At 39.1% G+C, this 21,082-nt stretch overlaps 1 protein-coding gene across 1 annotated transcript; it reads right to left on the bottom strand.

Moving 5' to 3' along the window:
- Window positions 1–6,273: 6,273 nt before the first annotated feature.
- On the bottom strand, window positions 6,274–9,823 carry fmoda (fibromodulin a; the record flags this gene model as incomplete). Its single annotated transcript, XM_083888095.1, has 5 exons — window positions 6,274–6,425; window positions 7,338–7,605; window positions 7,677–7,817; window positions 8,106–8,228; window positions 9,464–9,823. The coding sequence occupies 5 exons, from the start codon at window positions 9,821–9,823 to the stop codon at window positions 6,274–6,276; spliced, it is 1,044 nt and encodes a 347-aa protein (XP_083744221.1).
- Window positions 9,824–21,082: the final 11,259 nt, after the last annotated feature.

Raw genomic sequence — 21,082 nt, 5'->3', positions numbered from 1 at the left:
AACCACTTCGCAGTTGTCCACAACAGAATTGCATTTCTCATTCATTTATCAAATTGCAATAGTCTTAGACATCTTTGCAAATGATTAAGTACAGGTAGCACACAGTTAGCACAGTTAGCCTTCATTTAGCACAGTTTCCAAGTGAATAGATCTTGTTGATCTAAACTGATTGTCTCAGTCTCAGTCTAATGGTTGTTCTCTGCAAAACATGTCAGCATCATTTCATTGTGTAAGTCATCACTTGCACAAGAGTCTGTTCAATTGTCAAAATTAGAATATAATACCATGAATATCATATATGAATGTCTTAGAACATTTGATAAATATATCATAATTGACACATTCTTTGATCTGATATGTCATCTAAGATGTGTGAAACTTCTCCTTTGTTAGCAAAGTTCTATTTTCACCTGACCTTGACCTCAATTACACAGAAGCTCCTCATTTTCTTGGACCACCTTCATTCTGATTTGAGCAATGAAAATGAGAGGTCTGGTCAGGCCTCACCTACCAAAGTATGCACTTGTGTGGGACAATGTGAATTTCCTCCATGGCCCCACTCATCAGATCCTGGTTCACTACTCATCAAGGATGGTCATGGTGTTCATACCACCTTAGTCTACTTTTCTCAATACGATTGAGTGCAGGCGATGGTTGCGACATGCACGTTGTTGCTTTCCTCATTGCATCACAATGGAGAATATACTCTGTGATGTGGATAAGAATCTGTGACAGCAGTGTGTGGGTGACCAGGAGGGTGAGGTGGAGGACAGAAATGTCCTCAATAAATGTTAGTTTTGAATCTCCAGCTTTATTTTGTTTATGTGTTTATATGACAGTATATTGTATATATACTATATATATTTTTACACTGATGTATTGAAGTTAGTTTATTTTGTGAATAAAAATGGTTACAATTTCCTCGGCAGTATGAGTGCAATGTGTGATGTCAAACCTTGGATGGCACTCTTACCATAAAATCCTAAAAAAAAATCTGTATTTTACATAATTGTATTCTGTTAGCTGGACAAAAAAACTATTACAGTAACCACTGTCAATGAAGGACTGGGCTAAGACTGAGAGGTGGACATGATGGATATTTCAATGTTCCTCTTCCAAAGTGACAAAACATCTAAACATTTTGACTTGCAGTGCTTACACAATGCCAAAGGGACAATGGATTTTGGGGGCACTGACTATTTATATGAGAAAGAAATGTGGTTTTGACACATGAGTGAACTGTTTTAAGAGAAATATGAGCTTCTGCAGGTGAACCATGGTGTTGTGCTGAACCATCCAGGTTATTTTGTCAAAAGCACCAAGAGTGTTGAGATCGTCCGGTCTGATTCGAGAAATGAGCCAAACCAATTGAGAAGGATCTCTTGCATTTTGGTGACACTGACTATTTATATGGGAAAGGAATTTAGTTTTGAAGCATGAGTGAACAGTTTTGAGAAAGATATGAGCTTTTGCAAGTGAACTATGGTGTTGTGCTGAACTGTAAGACTGTTGTGCCAAACGATCTTAGAGTTTTGAGAATGTCATTTCGGTTTCAAGAAATGAGCCAAACCAATGGAGAAAAACTGTAATATGCCTCTATGTTTATATACCAAAACCATTACGAGTTGGTCCCTTCGGCTCACATAGGCTAATGATTTATACTGGTAATGGTATAAGTATTTCTGATACAGCACTTTGCTGTTTTGTAGTGCTGTGGTGCTTTATAAAAAAACAAACTCAAACAGTCCAGCATCCTGATTTTCACTCACTGACCACTTTATTGGGTACACAGGACACCTAATAAAGTGGCACAGGAGGCACACGGTGTGGTTTTCTGCTACTGAAGCCAACCTGCTTCAGTTTTGACATGTTGTGAGTGGTAGATGGTAGATTTCATGTTTGTAACAAGTTGTTATTTGATTTACTGTTGCAAGGTTCCAGTGCCTCTCTATCAATTTTGAACCAGTCTGGCGGCCATTCTCCTCTGACCTCTGGCATCAGAGAACTTCTCTTTTTTGGGAAAGAGAGAGTTGTGGGTGAAAATCCCAGTTGATCTCCAGTTACAGAAATACTCACACCAGCCCTTCAGGCAACAACAACAACAACAACAACCATGCCACATTCAACATCATTTAAATCCCCTTTGTTACTCATTCTGATTCTCATTTCAAACTTCAGTGGTTTGTCTTGAACAGAAATGTATTGTTTTGCCACCCAGAAGTTGGCTGATGAGACATTCTCAACAAGCAGTTAAACAGGTGTCCCTAATAAAGTGGCCAGAGAGTTTATTTGATTCAGTGTGGATGTGAGTCACATGTTTTATCAGTGCGCTTTACCAGGAACAAACATCACAAATCCTCCCTTATTAACTACCTCAGTGTGGAGGTATTGAATAAAGAATGAGAAGTATCATCAGTCATCAGAGATGCTCTCTTTGGTTTAGAGCCATTCTAGTCGATGACGTGCAGTCAGGGCTTATGCACTTTAACTCATACATTAGCCGTAATGACTGTTGTGCCCACTGATTACATAGAGTAATACAGGAAAATACTGTAAATAAAGACATCCTGTGTCTACTGACCATCTCACCACTGGTCAGCTGACATAATCAGTGTTTAACCCTCAGAGTTTGACCAACGCATATCTATGAATCTGTTTTACAACATGTTCAAGATCCCCCTCAGAAGACAGTGGAGGTAATTTAAAAAAAACATTTTATGAATGTGAGTAAGCCCTGTTCACAGGGACACAAAACAGAAGAGTAATGACGCACGAACACTGTTTAGCAATGATCGAGTGGAGTCTTATGAGGCATGATGAGAAGAATAAAACATAAATATTGTTGGCAAACCAGTCTTTAACAGTTCAACCATGACAAACTTAAAATGACGCAATTGTAGAAAACTAACTGTACTACGAATGAGGACTGATGGAGATCCAAAACATGTCATGAAGTTTGAAAATACTTGATCCTGTTGTAGTGCTGATAATGCAGCACAATATCCCTGGTTTGAATTCAGCTGGACCTGTAGTGCATTTTTATTTGATCACTTCATTTTTGCATGAACTACAAGCAAATGGGTTTTTAACACTCAAGACAAACTTCTCTTTGTTGCTTCTTACAGATAAAATGACATGATTGTATTGAAGATGGAAAAGAATTTCATGAAGTGTTTATATTTTGAAATGAAAGGTTGAGGTTTTTGATTAAATAAATGTCAAATTTGTCCTCCAACCCATCGGCCTGCATCGGCCTTTCCACTCCAGGTTCATTGCCTTTATTGACCTCTTTGTGCCACCATCTACTTAAAAGCATCCCAGTGTTATCTACGGGTTTATTTACATACCAAGAGTTATAGGGTTTGGATTCTTTGTGGTTTCCTCTTTCTATTTGCCTCTGAGTTGCCAAACTGAAAGCAGCAATTCATCCAATCCATTAGGCTGGACAGGATACATCCACTAAATCCTTCATGACATTGCACCAGTCTATAAATGTGTGTACTCTACTGTCGTGAGCAGCATTGCTCACATTCCACATCATGAACAGTGTAGAGGTGCAGCAGGAAGTTACACCTGACACCTGTAATCACCTACAGTGAGTTGATGAAGACAAGCACAGAGTTAAAAAGTTTTGAGTTAAAGCAGTTTTTTAGTGTGTATCTGCGTCATTACCTTGTTTATGAAGCCCTGACGTTTTGAAACAAACAGTTCAGCCACTGCTGAGAACGCTGTGTTGTATTGTAATCTCGGGCTCAGCGAGATCTCTGAAATAACCCGGTCCGGTTACGTAAACAGCAGTTCTCCTGAACAGCAGATCGTCCTGCTCCGGGCACTAGTCCGGGCACATCCGGTTGCGTACATTGAACCGCAGAAGAAGAATAACGTCCGTTGTGGAGGTGTTTCACGAGCGACAGTGTCTTCTGACTCTGGGTCTGAGTCGTGAAGAAGCTATTTTTAAACATTGTTAAAACAATGTTTTGATAATGAGTGGCAGTGCATCCACCGTTTCAGAGGGGGGAGCTGCGCTTATGAGACCTGGTGTGCAGATTACTTCACTTCCAGGTATTGGCCAATCACAAGACAGTTGGGAAGGCTCTACACTGGCTGGCCAATCACAACAAAGTCTGTCTTCTGGGGGTGAAATTTCAGTCTGAAACAGCACAGCTGACGAGAGCGCCAGTGAGGAGAGATTTCTATCGGCTCATTTCCAGCAATGGAATGTATGTAAGTAGACCTCCATAACTCGCATATATGTGCGATAGGACCACTCTATGGGAGCTTCAAAACTTCTCCTTTAGTTAGGGTTAGTCTTTTTTCTAAACAATTTCCTATATCAAAATATACTACTGCAAAGCCCATAGGAAGTATGTATTCCTATAGTGGGAGCTGAGGAAGATTTTTCAGTGGCTGACATTCACAACATCTAGCTTTGCTAATGCTAATCAAAAATGAAAACATTTTTGTTGTGCCTAAAGCCCAATTTATCGTCGTCTCCGACTGCATGAAATATCTTTAAAGTATCTGTCATTCCGTCAAGGGACAACAGAGACGGCAAGAGCTGTGATTGGTCCTCAGGACATCCTGAGCTAAGCTGCTCTGTGCCGGCCACAGTGCGCACCGAGCGTCCACAGAGGCGGAGCTGATCACCGCCGACAACGTCGCTTTCAAACTATAAATACGTCATATCTTAATACACACAGCACATAAATGGCCAATTTCTCGCCTCAAATTATCTTAAAACTACAGAAAAGGGAGAAATTGCCACTGTTTCAATGTATTTCTCTTTCAGACGCCATTGCTCACTGTAGCCAAAAGCACAACAACCTTGCATAGCGACCCCTACTGATCGGGCGGGAAATTGCAGTGTGTCACCACGACGGAGAAGTATGAAGGCTCGAGGTGTCTCCGTGGTTACACAGTCAGATAACGCATTACGCAGTCAGAGAAGTATAATGCCAACTTAGCCGCAAAATAGTAGCATGCTAAGGCTATCTACAGCCTGTCTGGTGTAGGGTGATAAATCAGTAAAAAATTAAAATTAAAATCAAGGATGCACCACCATACTCAACCCATATCCAAAGTCTTAGGGCGATCTGACTAACGGTCAGCGAGATATGCCTGTCACAGACAGACAGACAGACACAACTTGCTTTATAGATAGATGGTCTTGCTTCTAATTTGCAATTCTAATTCAAAATCTGTTGACGATATGATTGAACTTGTGTCTTACAGGAAAATACCACACCCATAAAATTACATTTCTTAAATCCAAACCTGATATTAATTTATTTTGTGTTGTGTCGTGATATATATATATGTATATGTGTGTGTTTGTGTGTGTGTGTATAAATAATACTAAACCAGAACAGAGATATATTTAATTAATTGATGACGCTATATAAAAGAAGAAAAATATTGTAATGTTATAATTCCCTGCACCCTTTTCATCTGATCTGATTTAAAATGTAAACCTTTTTGTTTAAATTCAGGTTATTCATGTATGTATTTATTTTTTCACTCAGTGACACATGTACATCACAGTATACTGCACATATTATATTGTCTATCATAAAGCAATAACTGCACTTGCTTTTTGTTAATTTTTGTTTTTATTTATTCTAATAAAAGGCGGGTAAACACAATTATGATAGTCATTACATGCAATGTTAACTCAAGAATCATAGCACACAAAGCCCTCTGTATGTCTCAGTCACCACTACTTTACCTTTCCCAGTGTACCTTGATCTTTTCTAAGTCTCTAATGAAAGTTAATTTCAATGTGCAAAAAAAGGATCTACAGTCACGACATGTAGTTAAACAATGAAAAATACAATATATAGCATAATTCAAACAAATGCAACAACATATTTTCATGCAGCAGACACTACATTGTTATTCTCTGCCAAATGTGAGTTTACACTATTCATAACATACATGGATCAATGAAAGACAAGAATCAATTAGAAAAAGAGAAGACAAGATGCTCTGATCCTCAGAAATCACCATATACCTCATCACTCTATATATGATCGTTTTCAAGGTAAATTCACTGTAATTTAACCAGAATTTAGATCAATGGCACCATGAAAGTCTTGTTTACTCATATATGCTGTGATTGGTGGATTCTAATATGTGCCACCTCATGCCGATTCGAAATGAAATCATCATCCCTGCTGCGATTTGATTTTGTTTTGTTTAAAAAACAGATACGTTTCACAATATGGCACATTTGTGACTTTGTGTGTATGTGGGCAGACTGTGTGGCTCACACAGTTAGACCTCAAAGTTGGAAGCCATCCTCAAACACTGGGATGACTCAGATGGAATGTCCTCACGACTGATCTCATTCCCATCCAATCGCAGCGTCAGCAGTCTGGAGAAACTGGTCACATCCACAGCAGTGCAGAAACTTCCCAGGGTGAATTCTACAGCCAAGAAACAAGGAAAGGGACAGAGTCAGCGATGCTTACATGAGAGAAAAAGTGTACAAAACATATATGACTGTTATGATTCTTAATGCTTCACTTTCATTGAGTTGATTCTCTTTTTTACTAACCAGCATCAGCCGTGATTATCAAATATTCAGTAGTTTTCAGGATTTTAACCCATGGTTTACATAATGTGTTGCTTTTAATGTGAATAATAACAAATAATACAAAACATTATTGTTATTTTTACTGATGTGTAGTAGAAGTTACTTGATAATCACTGTCACAGAGATGCACACATACCGAGACAATTATTCTACTCTAGTTGAAACCTGTCCTCCAACTCAAACAGTCCAGTTGTTTGCAGCAGTGGAAGACCCTATTGTTCATTTGAACAATAGCACTGTTGCCTTGCAGCAAAAACACACAGGTAAGTGACCTGGTTGGAACAAGGGCTTTCTGCATGGCGTTTTCATGTTCCTGTGTGTGTGTGGTTTGGGTTCTCCGACTTCCACAATTTTGGTGCCAGTACTCAGTAGCAGTTTGAATACATTGCATATATATATGGACATATTTGTCCATAACGTCCAGAGCATAACCATCCATCCATCCATTATCTACCGCTGTGCTGTGCCTATCTCAGCTGACATAGGGCGATAGGTGGGGTACACCCTGGACAGTTCGCCAGTCCATCGCAGGGCCGCATATAGAGACAGACAACCATTCACTCTCACTCTCACACCTACGGCCAATTTAGAGTGATCAATTCACCTAATGAAAACCCACATGCAAACTCCATGCAGAAAGGCACATGATCCTACCTGAAAAGGCAAGAGTGCTAACCACTACGCCAACCTGGTGGCCCCAGAGTGTAACCATTTTGTGTTAACAGTGAAAAACAACATTTACCTTTGATCTGGTTTGCCTGTAGATAGAGATGTTGCAGTGTGGCGCCGACTAGAGGGATTCTCTCCAATTTGTTGAAGCTCAGGTCGAGCTCCACCAGCCCGGTCACATTAAAGGTGTTGGGAGGGATCCCGTTGTCTTTTATCTGGTTGTGGGACATCCTGACATACTGCAGCTGTATGAAACGATTTAGGAATCCCTCTGGTACAGAGTCAATGGAGTTGAACTCCAGGTAGAGCTGGTGCAGATTTTCAGGCAGGGACTCTGGGACCTAGGATAATTTCATGAAATGATTGTCAAAGGATTGTTTGTCTACTTAATTGGACATATGCAAAACCTTACCTTTGTCAAATGGTTGTTACTGATATCCAGCATCGTGAGCGATGTCAGGGCCTTCAGTGATGTGCTCATGTCCGTGATTGCATTATCGTGAAGATACAGGACAGTGAGGTTGTCCATTCCTTCTAGGTCTACTGGTGTTACCTAGACAAAATACTGGTCATTTTTTCATTTCAATTCAATTACATTACATTATCCATCCATACATTCTCATCTCAGGGCGCTGTATATATAGTAAGGCAGAAACATTTACAGTATAATAGAGAGCAGAGAAACCCAACAAGCACTGGGCACCTCCTGAATAGACACTGGGAGCTGGTTCCACAGAAGAGGAGCCTGGTAACTCTTACAGATTTAGGGACCACAAGAAAACCTGCATTTTAAAACCTTGCGTCCTTTATTCATCAAGCAGCAAGTGTAGATCATTTTTACCTTTTCAATCTTGTTGTGATTGAGTCTCAGGTCTCGCAGAGATCGAGGGAGGATGGAAGGAATGCTGGTCAAATTGTTGTGCTGTAGATAAATACGCTCCAGTCCCTCCAACTTTTGAAAAGCCTAAAAACAATGAAGAGAATCAGCAACATCTGTACAACAGCACATGTAAGAACATCATTAAAAGGAAATACATGTTTAATTTCCTCAAAACTTAAACTAAAGAGAGGATGTTTGTGTTGTGATTTTTGCAGAACATTCATATACTGGGGGCCCACACAGTGGTACAGTGGCTAGCATTGCTGCTGCAGCAAGAAGGTAACCTCTGAAATCATGCAAACCAGTGTGTGTGTTTGTGTGTGTGTGTGTGTTTGCTCAATGTTGTTGACAAACTTCTTGTTTGCAGCATGAAAAGGCTTAATCAGCATTGTGTGCGATCGTTTGATAAAACTTGGGTGTACCAAGACCTATCTTCATAGATAATGACATGTCTTTGTTCAATATTTTTCCCTTGTTTCTCACCTTTTGACTGTGCATGAGACAGTCCTAGAGAAGTCCTTTTATGGCAGGTTCTTGGAATGTGCAATGTGTATTGGGGGGGGTTTTAGAATATATTATGTTTAACTTTCCATAGCTGATGAGCATATATTAACAGTGTAAATATTATATATTTGTTCAAACATAGTTTCTGTGTAAATTTTACATTTCTGCTTTTGGTTAATTGTTATTTCACTAAATAGGAGCCACAGTCTTTGTTGCTGCCAGGGGCCCAGGTTTTCTGTGACAGCACAGTGCATTACTTTTTGTTTGACCTATTTATTAGTTACTTTTCTTCACTAGTTTGGTTTCTGCATTTTCTGCTTTGTTTTTCTTGTTTGCAAATATTGCTGTTGGGAAATGAAAATTCTTGGACTGACGACCTTTTTTTCCAACCTTACACTTGTATTTGAAACTTGCTGAAAATATGCTATTTTTTTCACTGTTATTTCATGTCAACAAATTCAAGGAGCAGTTTAAAGAGTAACTAAACCACTTTTTTCCAGGTTAAAACTAGTGTAAATGGTCATCTAGATAATATTATTCACTGATCCAGGTCCAACTCTTGGTAGTTTTATGTAAAGTAATTGAATTATGTATTTTGTGTTTTTTTTTTTCTTTTAAATCCAAATTTAAAGAACATTTAAAATGACATAAACAAAAATCACTTTTCACCCTTGGCACACACTGCCATACTATTATTATCTTTTAACTGACACAAACTGTTGGCCACATGTCAACCATATGACGGCCATTTAGCATCAGCTTCCCTGCTGAGCTCATGTGTGTCTGGACTTGACTAAGACCAGATGCAGATTTACCTTCTTGCCAATGGCCTCAGATGTCAGCTGGTTGTGGTGCATCATAAGCCAAACTAGGTTGGTCGCGTTGATCAGAGCCGAGTCAGACACTGCAGTGATGGCGTTGTTTTGAAGGTACAAGTATTTGATATGTGAGGGAATGGGTGGCATGTCTGTCAGACCCCGGCCATCACAGTACATGGCTATGGGAAAGGCCGGGGGGCAGTCACACTCATCAGGACACCACCTACTTGAGCTGTCCGCCTGCAGAGAGGCAAAGTAACCATGGCTCTGTCGGCCGTACAGCCAAGACAAGGGGTCTTGTCCATGGGAGAGAGAGAGTGGAAGCAGGGCAGACAAGACGATAATCACCAGACGCATGGTCAGAGTCGTAAAGTTGTTCTTTGGAATCTTACTGAAAAGAAGACAGAATCAAAAATCAACAAATTTATCATGTCAAGTTTAAGTCCAAAGCTCAGTTAAAATATAACTGAAATGAAAAAACACAGAAGAGCAGCAAACAATTAGATTAGTTTACAAAAATAACTAACTGAATTAGTTGTTAAGCATTTTGAAACAGATACAGTTTGTCATGTTAAAAGCTTATATTTAAGTTCCTCTCCTGTGCCTGTCCTGTTTTACCTAAACAAACTGATCAAATGTCCATAAAGAAAAGGTTTAAAAGGTTTAATAATAAAAAAAAAAGAATAATATTCTCATGGTCTGTTTTATCACATACATGTCGATTCCAAAGTTCAGCATAGGCACTGACCTTGTTGTGTAATGTAACTGCCTGCAGAGGCACATTCTTAAACATCTTAATTCAGTGTGGAAAAAAGGAAAAGCCATGAAGACCATGAATACCACCTTTGTAAATAGCTCTCACTGCTGCTCCACAATTGTGGGAAAATATCCAATAATGACCCCCTGATTTTGCAAGAGTTCCCCTCAAAAATATTTGGCTCTATCATCATGTGTTTATTTTTCTCCTATAAGGTTTCATGCAAAGGTAGCATGTAGACAGACACATGTTCATGCACATGCATGCCACACACACACACACACGCACACACACCTACCTGTATAGAGAGACTGACCCTCTTTGTTCCCCCTCTCTCTCTCAGAGTGCGCTCAGGAGTGGAGGGACACTCGGACAATCACTTTGCAAAAAATTTTCATCCCCTCCCTGCTTTCCTTCCCATTTTGCCATCCCCCTCTCCACCCCTCTCCATTCTTTTTCTGTTGGTTCCTTCCACCCCATAATCCACCCTCCTGTACCCCATTTTGTTCAATCAGGCACAGCCCAGTATAGACCCCACACCCCTCAGTTTTTCCATCTGTGTGCAGTTCATTAAATCCCTCTGAACTTTCTTTACCATTTTTAATCTTTTCTACTAAAAGTGAAGGATGTCATTTGGTGGCGGCAGATGCTGCACATCTTTGAGTCTGGTGCTGTCAGATTTTCTCCTGTTAAAAGAGAGTTTGTTTTTTTCTCTCCACTGATGCCTAGTGCATGTTCATTGTGTGAACTGTTGGGTTTCTTTTCTCTCTATAATGTTGTAATGTTTCTGCCTTACTATGTCAGTGCCGTGAGGTAATGTATGTGATTTGACGCTATAGAAATTGTCAATGGCCTGAGGCTAAATCAAATAAAAACAAATTCCTTTTATTGTTATTATTTAGTATAATATGGGTATTGTATCATAAATAATTGATTCCAAAAAAAAGAGCATTGTTTGGGTTGATAACAAAACTGTTATCTAATGTTGTATTCATTTTTTTGACCACTTAGCGAAACTCTCTTGGCCATAGCCAAAGATTTGTGAATGGACTGAACTTTCCTCTTCAACTGCCTCACATCTTGTCAAGGGTTAAATGGATCCATGTGTGACACTCTTCTCATGATGTCTGTTTGCTCTTAATGTGGGCCTCTTCCTGCCTCTGCATCTTCTCCCAGACATGAGCTCTATCTGAAACAGGGGTTTTCACTCATCCATGTTCTCTCTCTCTCGCTCCTCCCCCTCTCTCTCCCCGTTGTATGTTCTATTTCTTTGGAAATGTGGTTTTACTCTGTGCATTGAATGACTCAACATATGTTCTCTCTGCATACAAAGTAACACATCTGTTGCTTTGTTCTGATGTGCTATGTAATGTTGACTATAAATCCACAGACTTGTTCCATCCATGTCCACATATGTTTGTCTGCAGAGTATTGTCTTCATCAGTGTATGGTATTTCCAGTGCTGAGGTCCATTGTCTTTGACTTGGAGCTATCTCACTCTCTTGCCAAGTATTAAACAAGTAGATAATTACCACTCAAATGTCTGTAGATGAATTAGAGACAGGAGAGCAGGCAGAGAATATGAGTTAAAATGTAACTCCATGCCTTACTTTGTAAGAAAAAAAAGAAAGAAGACATGCCGTTGTATGGGTGACTTCTGTTTGCTATAAAGCTCCAGTGTGTAAGATTTAAGTGACATTAGTTTCCTTTTGCAAAAATTGAAAAGATGAAATAATGATTTTTATAATTATTCAGGGACTCTGCTACAATTTAGTAAATAAATGATCCACAATTGTACACAGTGTACCTTTAATCTCTTATGTTCAAATAAAAAACTCCTTAAACACTTTACTATCTGCAACTAACTCTCTTGTGCGTATACATATTTTACAACCCCTTATTAAATATATAAAATGTAAAACATCTGTAAGATTCAAAGCGTATTGTAGTTAAGTGAAAATAATTTCTTTTCATCACCACTTTCTGCAGCTGCATCATTAGAAGACCGCATTTATTTATTTTATTTTTTTAAGGTATGTGCAGGATATAAGCGGCATGTGCCAGGAGACAATAAACATGCATGTTTATTGTCCAAAAACATGTCCACATTACACATAACCATGGTTATGTGTAATGTGGACATGTTTTTTTTCCTGTTTGTTATTTCCTAAAGAGCTGTTTGAAGAGTATATAAACCTATCTAATAATAATAGTAATATTATTCGGTGATCTAGGCCCAACTCTTGATAATTATGTGTAAAGTATTTGAATTACGTATTTTGTGTTAAAAATTGGTTCATGTACTGCCTTCCATGGATAAACAGCCCCGTTACATTTTAATTTTCGTATTAGCTGGCTCCTCCTGGTGTTTCGTCACCAACCGTCCTCCTCTAGCCACACCATCAATATAGGGAGGTCAGAGTGGATACGCAGCACTTCTACAGATGCCGCAGCATCTCTCCTACTGCATAAATTCAATGGAACTAAGGACGAGCAAGAGAGGAAGTAGGAAAATAAAACATCTGGTTTACTTTTCAGAATAAAAGATCCCGTGTTGACACCACATCGTATTTCAATTTACTACATCACAGAAGGAGTCCTCGCACGCTCAGCGTTCTCCTGTTTATTCAGTCGGTAGAAATACTGCTACCATGTGTTGTTTTTACGACATTTACAGCAGGGGTATCAAAGTCAAATGACCTGGGGGCCAATGCACATATATTGTGGTCAAGAGGGGGCCAGCCGAGAGGATAAAAAGTGGGGAAAAAAAACAATTGTTCACAATATTACATCATTATATCACACGTATACTTAATAATACTATTTATGATGCAAAATGTATGTATTCTCAGACATTTATTTTAAATAACATAAATAATAGTGTGGACAACTATAATTAAAATTCGTACCAGGAGCCGTTTCGGCCACTGCCATTCAGGGCTCGGGCCCTAACAAGTGTATTTATATATATAATTGAATATGGTATATGATACATTTAATAATGAGAGAATTATGACCAAATGTCTTATTATTACTGTTATAATAAACATTCATTATAACATGATATTAATTGGGGGGCCAGTTTGAGACCCCTGATTTACAGTGTATTTCTATGCAGACACAAACAGTGTAACTTGGCAGAGCTGTGTGAATCAGCGCAGTACGTCTTGTCTGCAACCAGTGTATTTACCGACCAGCAACAGTGAGTGCTATTTTCTGATTGGCCGATAGGTCACTAATTCAAGACAGCTGTATGAACGAACGACGCAGAGCAAACTGCCCTTGCATCTTCGATTCATAGATTTTTAACACTTATCAGCGTGAGAAATGTCATGTGTGGCGTGTGAACTTATTGAAATGTGTGTGTCTCACACAGTGCTCAGTCACTCCTTCTTCCCCTCCCCACTCACTGATAACTCCCTGTCCACTTTTTGTAAACTTTCAAAATCAGGCATTGGGTGGATTTAGCCTCAGGGGTTTAGTAACTCTTTAATGTATGAATTGAACCAGGGTGAACTCTGACCCTTCAGTCATGTTTGATGACAATTTTATGAGCCATATGAGGTTAATGCAACATGACAAAGGTCGGTTAGTGCATAAATGCTGTGGCGTCGATGATACAAAGACAAAACACAGGAAACACAAAGAAAGCTAAAAGACGACTTCCAAAAGACACACCCAACCCCCTCATATATATCACCCACCCCCCAGTCCTGTCTGGGTCATGAGAAGGGCTGAGCAGAGATCAGAGGATCAGAGGAGCAAGCCCTTTCCACTGAAGCCAATAACTCCTCACAGGAATGTCAGGAAATTTCAGTCAGGAAATTGCATTGTCACATTTCGGATGATATTGTTAAGAGTTAAATGAAAACCTGAAACAAAACCTCTAACCTTAAATGTACATACCAACCTATAGATGGTTAATAGATTAACCATCAAACCTGATGACAATGAGGATAAAAGCATAAACACACACCCTGCAACTACCAGCTCAGCAGACAAGGGTTGTTCGTTCTCAGCAGATATAAAAATGCCAACATCACATACATAACATGCATTCATATAGAGATAATGCACACAGAACTGGTTTAAGTAATCCATGGTCCTAAGGTAACTTCAACCATGGTATCCCGGGGCAAAGGGGCAGCATAAACCAGGCGATAGAAAGCAGATGTCATCACACACACACACACACACCCACACACACACACACACTTGAAATCTCACACATATGTTCATGATTACACATGAACCTTTTCCTCAGACAGATAAAAACTGCAGGTTTTTTTTATGTATCAATGTTGATAGCCACATTAATTATGAGTCTTGACTTGATCCTGGTGTCACCATGTCAAATTTATGATTGTGCCATTGTGTTAAATTAAAAAAAAAAAAATTTTTAATTATATACTGGAGGGTGTCCTTTTGACCCTGTGGTCGAAGATGTAAGAAGCTGCAAGCTGTGATTCTAGTGACACTCTAGGGTAGTGCTAGAATAACCTTGCTCCAATAAAAAAAAAGAAAGATAATCAGCTATAAAGTCATATTCACCTAAAAATAAGAATGAATATGCATGAAAAAGAAAATGATGTCCCACAAAATAACAGTTTGGATTCACCTTTCAATTTGCTGAATGATTTATTGGTATTTCTGTAGATGGTAGTAGACAAAGGAAAAGTGGTTTATCCCAACCTTTAACAAGCTTGTATCTGCAGCTGATTAGTGATGAAATGAAGCCCTCTAGTGTCAATGAGAGGACATGCAGAGAGCAGACGACGGAGGAGAAATGAAACCTGTTAAACAGAGATCACCATCTGCATTATATTTGGATTTTTTATTTTGATTAAAAAAAAAACTCTATTTGCTTATGAAGATCATGATATGACTGATAATGTTTTATGACTTCTAGGCTAAATAGATGATGAGTTGAGACTGAATTGTCAACTTTAAGGTAAACATTGAACTTTGGAAATTGATTCTATTGATGAGATAGAAAACCTCTTTATCTCCTTCCACTCTTCAGGCTGGGGGTCCCAGGCAAAGAAGCTAATTGGGGCCCTTCACTTCTTCTCATTTCACTCCAGCAGACTTCAATAGTGGGAGGCTCATTACTGCCACTTGCAGGTCATTCTAGGACATGACTCATGTTGGTCAGTGTTTTGAGAAGACCTTTTCTCACTGTTCCTCCCACCAGTCAAAAGGGACCCCATTAAGGGGGTTTGGATGTAAGGGTGGGGAGCTGCATATTTGGGGATCCCCCTTTTCTTCAGGGCCTCAAGCATTTGCCTGGTATGTGTGTCCTGTTGGTGTGGAACAAACTGGGCCACATAGACCTTTGCAAAGCAAGCCTTCTGCATTGTATTTTATTACATTACAAGGGAATTATTTAAATTATTCTGCAAAACAGACTCAGGGCTCACAATGATAAAGTTTGCAAGATAAGGATGATATTTCATGTTTTTTTTTCCAAATGATTTTTTCTAGGGCTGTCAAAATAAAAAAAATTAACGCATTAACACACTCTCACTTTCATTGCGCTACGGATAGACGTGCAGTTTATGAACAGGCAAGGCAGCCTGAGGGCTGTTGCCTAAATGCATCAGTGAGCAGCCGCATCCCCGTCCCCCTTCAACAACAATGGTTGATTTCCAATGACATCTCAGTCAGAAACCTCCCTAAAGGGGCCCCACGTCACCTCACGTTAACCTGTGTGAAGTTATCGTTCTGCAAGTTGTAAATGAAGCTGAAGGAAAATGAAGAGGAGTTATCAATCAGGTCGTTAAAAGAGGAAGAAAAAAAAGAGGATGAAGAAAAAAAGAAAGAAAGACGCACAGTCGTAAGTGGAGCTACTGGCGCAGATAATGATATAATCATAACATTAACAGTAAATGACTGCTGTTACTGAACAGTTACTTTGTCTAACTAACGGGGACACAGACTTGAACAGCAGCTAACATTAGCGCCAGAATGCTAGTAGTAGTAGAAGCAGTGCTTCAAAGGTGCTGATGAGGAATTTACCCCCAAGAAAACTATTTAACTTCTATACTTTATATTTTGTCTATAATGTGAGTTATTTACAGTGCAATGTATAATTTTTTTTAAGTTTAAAAAAAAAAGTAATTTACAGTGTGACGGACTGTGCTGCTGTGGATGCTGCGGTGAGAGAGGAAGACCGAACATGGCCGACTCTCTCCAATTAGGAGATGTCAAGCGGGCTGTTATGGCAGGTGAGCGTGCTGCACTCCAAGGTGCACTTCAGTCGGTACTTGTAACGGTACGTTACGTATACTTGTTAAACGTGTAACTTTTTGCCGTATTCTGGGGAAAGCTATTGCTTGCTATCCGACCTAGCAAGCTAACGTTTGGCAGTGTGACTGTGTTAATGCTAACGTTATGATTTTGTGATTCACTGGAATTACTTTCAGTGACAATTATTCGGAGTTACCCATAACTAAGTTAGTGATTACAGGTAAGAAAAGCTGACCGTCTCCATGAAGTATAAGCTGTGGTAGCTAAGTAATGTCATGTAAGTTAGCTAATTTTCTCAGATAGCTAACGTTAGTGCGGGACCGTACCTATTTTTTCAAAAAAAAAGGGTCCTATGTTCCCCCGTCACATACAAAGTGGACCTTTTTTGGGAAAAACGGGGAACATAGGACCCGGGGAACATAGGTACGACCCCCGTTAGTGCGGTCGCTCCTTACATTAACCGAAGGACCAGGTGTTTTGCCGCCATGAAGGACATTCATAAAATGCTTAAAACTCTTCTCCAAGGCATGAACAATATGAGTTGAAAACTGTTCACCAATCGCAATCAAAGAATCTAGGCTTTTCAAGGATGTGTCCTGTTAATATGTTTGTGGTATACACCAGACTCTGTGGTCATTACAAGTGTTTAAAATGTTGTATCTTGTTTCAGGTCTCCACACCCCAGGTTAACCTACAGGCACCCCCAGCTGTGTCCTCAGGCACTGTGTAAATTGTGATCCACACGTATTTCTTGATTTGTATGCGTGTTTTGAGATCCACAAATAAAAAAATCCAATTTGTAACTTGTATATTGATTTTTACAAATAAAAATTCCATTTGTAAATAACGTGACTTTGTAAACGGATAACCACTGATCTTCTGTCAGTCAGCTGGTCACTCGGCTTGACTGAGGTCAAACCAGCCGTCTCTCGTTTTCGCGTCGTCAAGCCAGCCGCTCCAACTGCTGACTGACAGACTAAACCAAAATAGTTTTAATGTCGGCTCCATGGGAAGAAATCAACAGTGTTTAACTGATTGATTGACTTTATTTTTTCGCCCAGCAGCGTGAGGCAGCCAGCAGCAAGTGACATACACAGACTGAACTGATCCGTCAATATACATACGGTTCATATGTTCAAAACACACAAACAGCAGGAGAAATCGCGGGTGTGAGTCGATATATTTAACAACATGGAAATTTACTTTTAATCTCATAAATCTGCGACTTTATTTTCATGTGTAATTGTCACTTCTAATCTTGTGCATCTCGAAATATTACCCCCTCCCCTCCCCAGTCCACATTTTCCTTTTTTTTTAACGCTTGTGTTGACGGTCCTGTTCGGGGCTCAGACCATAGTAGGGAAGCACAGCGGAGAGTTTCCTCCAGGACCGAAGTTGATGCTAACTTCAGGGCTAACCCCAATCACTTTATCTCCAGCAGTTGCAAAAAAAACTCACACAGAGGCTCCACTTTGCGCTTGAGAAAGCGCTGTTTTATTTCACCCAAAAACATTGAAAGATTGAAGCTACATTTTACTTGGAAAACACTGCCACCTGCTGACAAAGGGAGGCATTACTGAGACAAATATACCATGCACTCCAATGTGAGTTTTGGGGATTCGTAAAAGGGAGGAATGCGTGTCATGGCGATCCACAAATGCGAGATCACAATTCAAAGATGCAAATTTCTGTTTTACAAATGTCACGTTATTTACAAATGCACACTTTATTTGTAAAAAATCGACATACAAGTTACACATTGGATTTTTTTATTTGTGTATCTCAAAACACACATACAAATCAAGAAATACGTGTGGATCACAATTTACACACATACAAATATCAGTGGAACAAATTTAACTCCATATGATAGTGGTAGCCATGTGAAAGTGTTTAATGACCACAGAGTCTGGTGTATACCACAAACATATTAACAGGACACATCCTTGGAAAGCCTAGATTCCTTGATTGCGATTGGTGAACAGTTTTCAACTCATATTGGTCATGCCTTGGAGAAGAGTTTTAAGCATTTTATGAATGTCCTTCATGGCGGCAAAACTCCTGGTCCTTCGGTTAATGTAAGGAGCGACCGCACTAACGTTAGCTATCTGAGAAAGTTAGCTAACTTACATGACATTACTTAGCTACCACAGCTTATACTTCATGGAGACGGTCAGCTTTCTTACCTGTAATCACTAACTTAGTTATGGGTAACTCCGAATAACTGTCACTGAAAGTCATTCACTGAAATGACTTTCAGTGACAGTTATTCACAAAATCATAACGTTAGCATTAACACAGTCATACTGCCAAACGTTAGCTTGCTAGGTCGGATAGCAAGCAATAGCTTTCCCCAGAATACGGCAAAAAGTTACACGTTTAACAAGTATACGTAACTTACCGGTTACCGGTACCGGCTGAAGTGCACCTTGGAGTGCAGCACGCACACCTGCCATAACAGCCCGGTTGACATCTCCTAATTGGAGAGAGTCGGCCATGTTAGGTCTTCCTCTCTCACCGCAACATCCACAGCAGCACAGTCCGTCACAGGTGTGGGCGGGTCTGTAGACGCTGACAGGCGTGGGCTATATGCATGTTTTCGAAACATTTAGATTTAGATTAAACATTTAGATTTAGATGTAACATTTAGATTTAGATTTAGATTTAGATTTAGCATTTAGATTTAGAGTTAACATTTAGATTTAGATTGAACATTTAGATTTAGATTTAACATTTAGATTTAGCATTTAACATTTAGATTTAGTATTTAGATTTAGCATTTAGATTTAGAGTTAACATTTATATTTAGATTTAACATTTAGCATTTAGATAAAGATGTAACATTTAGATTTAACATTTAGATTTAGATTTAGTATTTATATTTAGCATTTAACATTTAGATTTAACATTTAGATTTAACATTTAGATTTAACATTTAGATTTATTTAACATTTAGATTAAGTATTTAACATTTAGATTTTAATGTAGTATTTACATTTAGCATTTAACATTTAGATTTAGATTTAACATTTAGATTTAGATTTAACATTTAGATAAAGATTTAACATTTAGATAAAGATTTAACATTTAGATTTAGATTTAGCATTTCAATTTAGATTTGCCAGTTAGATTCATCATTTAATGTGTACCTCAAATGTGAAGAAAATTAGCTAAATGTGAGGAAAGTGAGGTAAAAATTCAAAATATATCAGCTAGAAAAGTGTTACTGACTTTTTACATTCGGCACCCCATGGCAACACTCTGACAAACCTCTGGCAGTGTTTGAATGGATGTTTTGCTTCTACATTTGAACCTGACTGTGTTAAACATGCAGCATACTAAAGAACATAAAAAACAATTGCTTAGCTTACATAAATGTGTAATATCAGAAAAGAAAATTCAGCTTACAAATGTATGTATGTGTGACAAATTTTTTTTGTCCATGGTTTCGTCTCTCGACTAAATCTACTAAACTACTCTGTTACTGTCCAGCTCTGGATTTTACTGTGCTTAACTAACAACTAATAACTTTACATACAACTAAAATGATAAATATCAGCTCTGTGGCACCCTTCTCCCTCAGAGTCCTGCAGAAATACTGTAGTCCAGTTCATGTACTGTAGTTAAAAAGCTTGGAGACACCAGCTTCATTTAACTTCTGAAACTATTGATAATATTTCACAAACCGCTTCTATTGACACATTGAAACACAAAGTAGAGAAAAAAAAGAAAAACAAGGGAAAGACTCCAAACCCTGTTCACATGATACAGCAGAGTAACTGGGACAGGTGGGAACAAGTTGTCAGCTGTTCTCGGAGCTTCTGTGTCTTCCAGGTCCCAAGCAGGAAACACCTGAAGGCATCCTCAGCGCTGGAAAAAAGAATTCTGTGAAAAGAAGATGAGTCATTAAACATTATCATTTGACAAGAAACCCCATCTGATCATGAATGACATTAACAAATAAATCTTCTTTGCACCATGATACTTTCTACTCAGATCATGTTTTACGGCTATGATGGTTACAATAAAGCGCCCCATCACCCTTTTCTCCTACAGAAGAAGTCACATACAGGCTCCATCCCATTGTCATTTTGCAGAATTTTTCAAGAGGGCGCTCTTTTCATTCTCTGATGAGGAAATACTGACCCCCTTATTCCCTCATTCCTTCTCCACCTTGCCTCTTCTCTCACAGCGCTCCCTCGTATATTTTGGGGGAGAGCAATCTGGAAACGTTTACCTCTGCTCAGCTCAGCTCAGATGCTTGCAAGACATTCCCAAAAACACAAACACACACACACTGGCAGTCGAACACACAGAAGGACACACAAAGGCAAATACACACACGCAGAATGGTCTCTTTGGCTCCCCGGGTACTTTGTGGCTTGAATGCCTCCACATACTGTAGACTGACGCTCTCTCTCGCTATTTCTCTCACACACACAGAAACACGCACATTTTTCTCATTGTTTTACACCATCGGAGTCCAAACTGATCTGTTGCCATCATTTGATTTGTCCCTTTCCCTTTCAGCTGTCCTTGTCAGCCTTGCTTTGTATTTTTTGTGCATCTCCATGGTACAAGCAAACTCATTTCCACTAACATGTGGCTTG

Source organism: Microchirus variegatus (assembly GCF_963457635.1).
Source record: "Microchirus variegatus genome assembly, chromosome: 4".
NCBI lineage: Eukaryota > Metazoa > Chordata > Actinopteri > Pleuronectiformes > Soleidae > Microchirus > Microchirus variegatus.
The sequence above is the reverse complement of the archived record's forward strand: the minus strand, read 5'-3'. Positions and strand labels throughout refer to the sequence as shown.